The 10,213-nt window shown below is 38.9% G+C and overlaps 1 protein-coding gene across 1 annotated transcript in view; it reads left to right on the top strand.

Annotated features, from left to right (window-relative positions):
• UBXN7 (UBX domain protein 7) overlaps positions 1-10,213 on the top strand; it is a 65,167-nt gene that overhangs the window by 42,086 nt on the left and 12,868 nt on the right. The window contains exons 6-8 of the mRNA XM_003792667.3: positions 5,982-6,128; positions 8,923-9,013; positions 9,661-9,788. Coding sequence (XP_003792715.1) covers positions 5,982-6,128; positions 8,923-9,013; positions 9,661-9,788 — 366 coding nt within the window. The remainder of the gene's footprint in view (positions 1-5,981; positions 6,129-8,922; positions 9,014-9,660; positions 9,789-10,213) is intronic.

Below are 10,213 nucleotides of genomic sequence, written 5' to 3'. Positions count from 1 at the left end.
TAACTATTGTTTTGTTGCAGTTTGCCCAGGGCCGGGTTTGAACCCACCACCCTCAATATATGGGGCCAGCGCCCTACTCACTGAGCCATAGTTGCCACCCTTTATTGCTATTTTTTATCTATTTAAGAGAAAAAAATATATTTTTAGTAAGTAGGGAATTGGCATCTTTAGTATTTCTACGTGATATATGTTATGTAGGTAAGAAACTACCCTTACAGATCTCTTCTGGCCATCCATTGACTTGATACATAAAGGTTATATTGATAGAAAGGTTATATTGCATTATATTTCTACCAGCAATATATGAAATATAGTTTTCTTTTGTTTGTTTGTTTGTTTTTTGAGCCAGAATCTCATTATGTCACCCCCAGTAGAGTGCTGTGGCATCACAGCTCACAGCAACCTCTAACTCCTGGGCTTAAGTGATTTTCTTGTCTTAGCCTCCCAAATCGAATAGGTGCCTACCATAAAGCCTGGCTATTTTTTGGTTGTAGTTGTCGTTGCTTAGCAGGCCCAGGCTGGATTCAAACTGCCAGCTCTGATGTATGTAGCTGACGCCTTAGCCACTCCAGGCGCTGAGCCAAAGTTTTTTATTTTTAATTATTATAGATTCATAATAGTTTTTTTTTTTATCATTTTTTATTTTATTTTATTTTTATTAAACCATAGCAGTATACATTAATACTATCATGGGGTAAGTGTACTGTTTCTGTATACAATTTGAAATACTTTCATCCAACTGATTAACATAGCCTTCTTGTCTTGGATTCATAATAGTTGTATGTCTTTAAAGGGTACATATGATGGTTTGATACAGGCATACAATGTGAATTAATCAAATCAGGGTAGGCTAGGTGCCCATAGCTCAGTGGTTAGGGCACCAGGCACATGCACCAGGGCTGGTGGGTTTGAAACCAGTCCAGGCCTGTTAAACAAAACAAAACAAAAAAAATAGCTGGGCATTGTGGTAGGCACCTGTATTCCTAGCTATTAGGGAGTCTGAGGCAAGAGTATCACTTGAGCCCAAGAGTTTGAGATTGCTGTGAGCTATGACTTCCTGACACTCTGTGTCACCTTTACTGAGGGCAACCAAGTAAGATTCTATCTCCAAAAAAAAAAAAAAAAAAAATCAAATCAGAATAATTGTAGCATTCATCACCTCAGGCATTAAAATTTCTTTGTGTTAGGAATATTTTCGGTTATTTTTCTTTCTCTTTTTCTTTCTTTCTTTTTTTTAAGACAGAGTGTCACTATGTTGCCCTTAGTAGAGTGCTCTGGTGTCACAGCTCACAGCAACCTCAAACTCTTGGGCATAGGCTCGGCGCTCATAGCATAGTGGTTTCAGCGCCAGCCAGATACACTGAGGCTGGTGGTTTCGAACCCGGGGCCAACTGCAACAACAACAATAAAAAATAGCTAGGCATTGTGGTGCCTGCTACAAGCCCAGGAGTTTGAGGTTGCTGTGAGCTGTGATGCTACAGCACTCTACCGAGGGTGACATAATGAGACTCTGTCTCAAAAAAAAAAAAAAAACACACAGAAATCTCTTGGGCTTAAGCAATTCTCTTGCCTTAGCCTCCCAAGTAGCTGGGAATACAGGTGCCCGCCACAGTGCCCCGCTATATTTTGTTACAGTTGTCATTATTGTTTAGCTGGCTGGGACTGACTTCGAGCCTGCCACCCTTGGTGTGTGTGGCTGGCGCTATAACCACTGTGCTACAGGTGCCAAGCCTTCAGTTTTCTTCTTGTAAAGTTATTTTAAAAGTATACTCTAAGGCCAGGCTTGGTGGCTCACCTGTAATCCTAGCACTCTGGGAGACCAAGGCGAGTAGATCACTTGAGCTCACGAGTTAAAGACCAGCCTGAGCAAGAGCAAGGCTGTCTTCTCTGTCTCTAAAAATAAACAGGCATGGGTACCTGTAGCCCCACCTACTTGGGAAGCTGAGGCAAGAGAATTGTTTGAGCCCAGGAGTTTCAGGTTGCTGTGAGCTTGAGCTTCAGTAGAGGCATGGCACTTTATTGAAGGTGATAAAGTGAGACCCTGTCTCAAAATAAATAAATAAATACATAAAACAAAGTATGCCCTGACTTCCATGAAATATACTGCTACTACCAGTATACCATGTATGAGATTGCTTGTTTGGTGAAGTCCTTTTATTAGTCTTGTGTGGCATTATTTTAGAATCTTTGCCACCTTGATAACTTTATTTAAAAAAAATTTTTTTTTTGAGACAGAATCTCACTTTGTTGCCCTCAGTAGAATGCCCTGGCATCACAGCTCACAGCAACCTCAAACCCTTGGGCTCAATCAATTCTCTTATCTCAGCTTCCAGAGTAGCTGGGACTACAGACACCCGCCACAATGCTCAGCTATTTTTAGAGAGAAGGTCTTGCTCTTGCTCAGGCTGGTCTTGAACCCATGAGCTCTGGTGATCCACCTGCCTCGGCCTCCCAGAGTGCTAGGATTACAGGCATGAGCCACTGAGCCTGGCCCCTGTCTTGATAACTTTAAGAAAACAATTTTTGACTGCTACTAAGAATAGTGTGGTTGATTTATTAGCAATTAATGAATTGTTTGTAGGTATCTTTTGCCTTTATTTTTATGGGGATCTTAGTATGTGTTTTTTGTGGTTTTTGTTTTGTTTTGTGTTTGAGCCAGAGTCTCAAGTCTATTGTCCCCAGCTATAGTGCTATGGCATTAGCCTAGCTCACAGTAACTTCAAACTCCTGGATTCAAGCGATCCTCCTGCCTTAGCCTCTTGAGTATCTGGAAGTACAGCTACCTGCCATAATGTCCAGCTAACTTTTCTATGTTTAGTGGAGATGGAGTCTTGTTTTTGCTCAGGCTGGTCTCAAACTCCTGAGCTCAAGGAAATCCTCCTTCGTTGGTCGCCCAGAGTGCTAGGGTTACAGGTGTGAGGCTTCTTGCACAGCCCGTAGTGTGTTGATTATTATTATTATTACATATATATATTTTTGAGATAGTCTCACTCTATCACCCTGGACAGAGTGCTGTGGTGTCATAGCTCACAGCAACCTCAAACTTTTGGGCTCAAAAGATCCTCTTGTGTCAGCTTTCCAAGTAGCCAGGACTACAAGGGCCCACCACAATGCCCAGCTCATTTTTATATTTTTAGTACAAACAGGGTCTCACTTTTACTCAGGCTGTCCTGAACACCTGAGCTCAAGCAATCTACCCACCTCAGCCTCCCAGAGTGCTAGGGCTACAAGTATGAGCCACTGTGCCTGGCCCCATAATACTTCTTATTTCATGAGAAGAGATTTTGTTTGTTTTTTGGAGACAGAGTGTCACTTTATCACCGTTGGTAGAGTGTTGTCCTAGCTCATAGCAACCTCAAACTCTTGGGCTCAAGTGATTCTCTTGCCTCAGCCTACCGAGTAGCTAGGAATATAGGGGTCCGCCACAACGCCTGGCTATTTTTTAGAGCAAGAAGGTCTCGCTCTTGCTCAGGCTGGTCTCAAACTCAAGAGCTCAGGCAGTCCACCTGCCTCAGCCTCCCAGTGTACATGAGCCTGATATATTTATTTTTTAAGTTGTGATTCATTTATACATATATGTGCACCTAGTTCTAATTATGGTACTTTGTAAATTTCAAAAGTATTTATGCAAGTGAAAATATTAAGCTGAAAATGTAAAGAGCCTATTCAATAACTAAATACATAATATGAAGTTTTTAATAACTGAATTTTATGTATAGCTTATATTTAGTTTTATTCAAATTAGACAACATGAAAAATTTAGAAACTAGTAAGGAAAAATAAAATTATTTTCATAAAACTGCTATGCATATTTTAATATCATTTCTTCTTGACTTCATTCTGTGCATATATATTTACCAAAACATATTTTTTCTCTAATCCTTTTTATGCCTCCCTGATAGGCTGAGATTAGGAAAGATGTTAGTCTTCTACTGTTTTACCCTTGGGTCTCCATATAAGAGCTTTGAAATCTATTCAGAACAACTGAATAGATTCCTTAACTGTCCCCATGGTTCATTCTCATGTATAGAACTTGATTCTCATAATTGGTATATTTGATGAGATTGTGTAGGACTCTCCCTTTTTTTTTTTAAATAAAATATTAATTTAAGATATACAGTGTGATGTTTTGATGATGATTATTATAGTCAAAGCAAATTAACCTGTCCATCACCTTCCATTATCTTTTTTGTGTGTGGTAAGACCACCTAAAATCTACTCTCAGCAAATTTTTACTGTACAGTGCCATGGTATTAACTATAGTCTTCATGCTATATGGTAGATCTTTGGACTTAAATTGAATATTGTTGCTTTGTCTGAAAGTCATGCCTTCTTTGGACCCTTCCTTCAAACAGTAATTTCTCAGCAGTGTCCTCGTTATGGATGTCATTTCCATCTTTCTTTTACTGGTATAAAGTTTCTCCCCATGTAAACTTCATGAAGGCAGGGATTTTTGTAACTGCTATAAATGTACCTGAAACACAGTAGTTTCTTAGTAAATTGAATACATGAGTCTGAATTAAATAAAGTATAAATATGAACAAACAAATTTTTAAAAACAAAAATAAATGATTCTTCATCACTTTTTTTTCTTTTTTTTGAGACAAAGCCTCAAGCTATCCCCCTGGGTAGAGTGCCGTGGCATCACAGCTCACAGCAACCTCCACTGCCTAGGCTCAAGCGAGTCTCCTGCCTCAGCCTCCCAAGTAGCTGGGACCACAGGCGCCCACCACAACGCCCGGCTGTTTTTTGGTTGCAGCCATCATTGTTGTTTTGGCGGGCCTGGGCTGGATTCGAACCTGCCACCTTAGGTGTATGTGTCTGGCACCTTACCCACTTGAGCCACAGGTGCTGAGCCTCATCACTTTTATACTCTGGGCTTTTATTCATTTTCAGTTTTATACAGCTTATTTTCTTCTCAGTGTTGTTGGAATAGATTTAACATAACACTGTTAACAGTGGTATGTGCTCACTAGTCTAGCTCAATAATGTTTGGTCATTTTTTGTTTATTCTCAGGTAATTTTTCTTCAATTAAGACAGCTTGATTATTCATTTATCTTCCATTTATTAAACCTGTATCCTACAAATAAGGAACTAAATGGAAATATTACTTCTTAGGCACAAGGAATTATTTTATTATATTTGTATACTTTAAACTTTTGACCAGTTAAATATAACTTTCTGGTTCAATGCAAGCATACTGCTTCTTTTAGAACTTAGATTTTCACCTGTGGAATCAATAGGGGAATATTAAAAAATAATTTCTTATGCAGGAGGCCTGCAAAAAGGATAATAGTATTAGTAAGATTGTGGAAACCTTGTTGAAACCTTATTCTTAGTACCTGTATGTTCTTCAAGTGTTAGATTTTCAACTGATTTGATAATGCCATGGCACTCTACCCAGGGTGATAGCTGGAGACTCTGTCTCAAAAAAAAGAGAAAAAATTCAGGGTTGGACACAGTGACTCATGCCTATTATTCTAGCACTGTGAGAGGAAAATCACTTGGATTCAGGAGTTTGAGACCAGCCTAAGCAAAAGTGATACTCTTGCTTCTAAAAATAGAAAAACTAGCTGGGTGTTGTGGCGGGCACTTACACAGTCCCACCTACTTGGGAGGGTGAGGCAGGAGGATCACTTGAGCCCAAGAGTTTGAGGTTGCTGTGACTTAGGCTGACGCCATGGCACTCTAGCCTTGACAATATAGTGAAACTCTGTCACCAAAAAAAGGAATTTCAGCTATTATAACAAATAACAGCAGATAAAAGAGTGGCTCGTTTAAATTGTGAAATGCTTGAAAATGAACAATATAATTATATATACTTATGCAAAGGAAATTTAAGGACAATGCAGAAAACTTAGGTATCATACCTGAGAAAAAACTTAGTATTGATGTGGAAACAGGACAATTTTTGAAACTAACGTGTGACAAACACCAAGTAGAAATTGTTTCTAACAAACGTATAACTTTACTCTTACAGGCCAAAGAGTGTGGCCAGATGCAGAATAAGTGGCTGATGATAAACATTCAAAATGTACAAGACTTTGCGTGCCAGTGCCTCAACCGTGATGTATGGAGCAATGAAGCTGTGAAGAATATTATCCGGGAGCATTTCATTTTCTGGCAGGTGAGAAGGAGAGGTAATTTTTTATAGTATTAAATTAAGTTAAATTTTTATAGTATTTTACTTTTTACTATGTGATATTGGAGAGGAAGAATTGAGTTGTAAGTTGGAGAAAAATGAAGAACTAAATTATGATTTATAAAAAGTAAAACCACTCATAAAAATTAAAATATTTAGTAAAGGCGAGTGCAGGAGTAGCAATGAAGAACTTCCCAGGGAAGGAGGAGGAAGAAAAAAGAATGAAGCCATACAAACCATATAATATTCATATCCCAGAAGATAGAGTGAGTATACAGCTATACTGTTCAGTAGAAATACAATGTAAGCCACATACGTAATAAATTTCTCTCCTAGCCACAGTAGAAAAGAAAAAAAGAAGAAAGTAGTAAAACTAATTTTAATAACCTATTTTGTTAAGTCAATATATCCATCATTTAACTCATAAAAATGTTAATGACATAGTTTGCTGATATTTTTGTTGTTGGTGGAGAGGGTGTTAAGTCTGTAAGATATAGTGTGTATTTTATACATACAGTACATCTTAATTTGGACTAGCCACATTTTAAATGTGACTACTGTATTGGAAAGTGCAGGTATAGAAGGTCTTGGAAAACATCAGCTAAGGCTTTGATTTTAGCTGTACTTTGGTACTCTGTATGTTCTTAGATATGTCTCTTAGTCTTTGTGGCTCTAGTTGTTTTTCTTTTTTTTCTTTTCTTTTTTTTTTTTTTTTGAGACAAGAGTCTCATGTCACCCTTGGTAGAGTGCTGTGGCGTTAGAGCTCACTGCAACCTTAAACTCTTGGGCTTAAGCGATTCTCATTCTCTTGCCTCAGCTTCCTAAGTAGCTGGGGCTACAGGCACCCTCTGCAACACCTAGCTATTTTTTTCTTTGTTTGGTTGATATTTTTTTTTAGAGACAGAGTCTCACTTTGTTGCTCTTGGTAGAGTACTGTGGAGTCACAGCTCACAGCAACCTCCAACTCTTGGGCAACCTCCAACTCTGAGGTGATTTTCTTGCCTCAGCCTCCCAGTAGCTGGGACTACAGGTGCCCATCATACCACCCGGCTATTTTTTTGTTGCAGTTTGGCCAGGCCGGGTTCTAACCCACCACCCTCGGTATATGGGGCCGGCGCTCTACTCATTGAGTTACAGGTGCCATGCACACCTGTACCACAACCACTACTTTCGGTTGTAGTTGTCATTGTTGTTTGGCAGACCTGGGCTGGGTTTGAACCTGCTAGCTCTGGTGTATGTGGCTGGCACCCTAGCCACTGAACTATAAGTGCTGAGCCTCTAGTTGTTTTTCTTTTTAAATTGAGACTTGCTCTCTTGGCTAGAATACAGTGGCATATTCATTGCTCACTGTAGCCTTGAAATCCTGGGCTCAAGTGATCCTCCTGCCTCAGCCTTACAATTAGCTAGGATTTACATGTATGTGCGATGGTGACAGGCTAATTTTTCAAAAAAACTTTTTGTGGGCTCAGTGCCCATATCTCAGTGGTTGGGGTGCCAGCCACATAAACTGGAGTTGGTGGGTTCAAACCTAGCCTGGGCCTGCTAAACGATAATGACAATTGCAACAAAAAAACAGGTGGGCACTGTGGCGGGCATCTGTAATCCCAACTACTTAGAAGCTGAGGCAATGAGGCAGGAGAATTGCTTAAGCCCAAGAGTTTGAGGTTGCTGTGAGCTGTGACACTACAGCACTCTGCCGAGGGTGACATAGTGAAACTCTATATGGAGAGTCATTTTTTTTTTTTTTTTTTTTGGTGGAGACAGGATCTAGGTATATTGTGCAGGCGGGTCTTGAACTGTTGGCCTCAAGTAATTTTCCTACCTTGGCCTCCCAAAGTGCTAGTCCTCTAATTTATTTTTATGAATTTAGAAATTAACGAACTACAATCAGGTGATCTTTTTTTTTTTTTTGAGACAGAGCCTCAAGCTATCCCCCTGCGTAGAGTGCCGTGGCTTCACAGCTCATAGCAACCTCCTACTACTGGGCTCAAGCGCGTCTCCTGCCTCTGCCTCCCAAGTAGCTTGGACCACAGGCGCCTGCCACAACACCCGGCTGTTTTTTGGTTGCAGCCATCGTTGTTTTGGCGGGTCGGGGCTGGATTCGAACCTGCCACCTTAGGTGTATGTGGCTGGCGCCTTAGCCACTTGAGCCACAGGCGCCAAGCCCGATCAGGTGATCTTGATGATCTTGCACCTAATTTTTATTTTATGAAAAGTTGCAGAAAATAAAAATTTATGAATGAACTTCATTTTTCTCCACTATAAGATGTGCTATTAATGATTAATGTGCCTGTTTATGTTTTACAATCTCCATCTCCTAAATTCAGAATTTTTTTAATGGTAAAATTTCTTCTATTTTATTCAGCAAAAAGATCACTTTTTTTAAACCAGCAAAAGTAGAAAGAAAAAATGAATATTGACTGAGAATATCTTTGATCTTAATATATTATGATTTATTGAGATTTATGTGATCAAGAGTAAGGAATGATAGTGAACTGATAACTTGAGCAGTAAGAACAGTATCTCTTTTAAACTGGGAGGAAAGAAGGAATAGATTGAGGTTTATGGTAAGTTTCCACAAGGGGCCAAGGGCAGGAACTTGAAAGTCTTTATATACCATGTGATTTTCATTTTCTGTTTAATGTAGGAATGAGATCCTAACACATACACACTACACTAAATGTATATTTAGAGAATTAATTACTGTTAGCATATGACAATATTGGTCTTTTTTTTAAGAGGCTGACTTTTTTTCTTGTTCATATCAATGATTTAACAGGTTTATCATGACAGTGAAGAAGGCCAGAGGTACATACAGTTTTATAAACTTGGGGATTTCCCCTATGTTTCCATTTTGGACCCACGGACAGGTAAGATTTTTATCAGCTTACAGACTTTAACCTGTCATTTAACTTTCATTTACCTAAGTGATTGATCTTTAATATTTCACTGGATCTGGTTTCATAATTGTAATAATTTAGGTAAAGATTTCTCATGTATTCTCTTTGTAATTATTTAAACATCTACTAATCTGTGTATTTAGGAAATACTCTGGCAATTTTGGAAGATTGCAGTATTTTATGTTTGTGTAGTTTTGTTCTTTCAAAGAATAACTGGTACGTTCATCTTACAAGGGATCCCTTTAGGTTTTCTACTATTAAGATATTAAAGATTGTTTAGGTACTGGTTGTAATCTTTCTGAAGTAGCAGGAGGTGGAACTGATATTTTTACTAATAGATTGCATTTTATATAGATAATGTTTTGCCTGCATCTCTTTCTAAACAGCAATAAGTGATGCCAGCAGATAGGCTAGATACCTTATCATGATGGGTGGAAGTCTGGTTTATAATTGATGTATTGTCTAGGTTATAAAGGTACTATGTTACTTAACACTGGCAAGGTGTGGGGGATGTGTGTTCACAGTAAATTTTAATTATGAATGTACTAAAAGAAATACTGAGAATGTTAAGAATATACATTTTATTATATTTATATATCCTTGTTTTTAATCTTTAGGTCAGAAGCTAGTAGAGTGGCACCAATTAGATGTATCTTCTTTCTTGGACCAAGTGACAGGATTTCTGGGTGAACATGGTCAACTGGATGGACTTTCTAGCAGTCCCCCCAAAAAATGTGCCCGTTCAGTAAGTATATTTAAGAAGTGGACAATTAGTTGTAATTGTACATAATCATCTATGTAAAATGTTAGATGTTAAGAATCATCCTCCAAGAGTGCTAGGATTACAGGCTTGAGCCACTACCCCTGGTCCAAGATCCTGTCACTCTTTTTTTTTTCTGTACAAAATGTCTATTGCCTCAGGCTAGAGTGCCATGGCATCAGCCTAACTCACTGCAACCTCAAACTGATGGGCTCAAGTGATCCTTGTGCCTGCCATGGAATACAGGAATACAGATGCCTGCCATAATGCCTGGCTAATTTTTTTTATTTTTAGTAGCAAGACAAGTTCTCACTCTTGCTCAGGCTGGTCTGGAACGTCTGGGCTCAACCAGTCCTCCCACCTTGACAGGTGTGAAACTGCACCCATGTCTCTTTTTTTTTTTTTTTTTT

This window comes from Otolemur garnettii, unplaced genomic scaffold (assembly GCF_000181295.1).
Source record: "Otolemur garnettii isolate 467f Iridium unplaced genomic scaffold, OtoGar3 scaffold00060, whole genome shotgun sequence".
NCBI classification, from domain to species: domain Eukaryota; kingdom Metazoa; phylum Chordata; class Mammalia; order Primates; family Galagidae; genus Otolemur; species Otolemur garnettii.
Note: the sequence above shows the minus strand (reverse complement) of the source record. Positions and strands in the feature narration are given on the sequence as shown.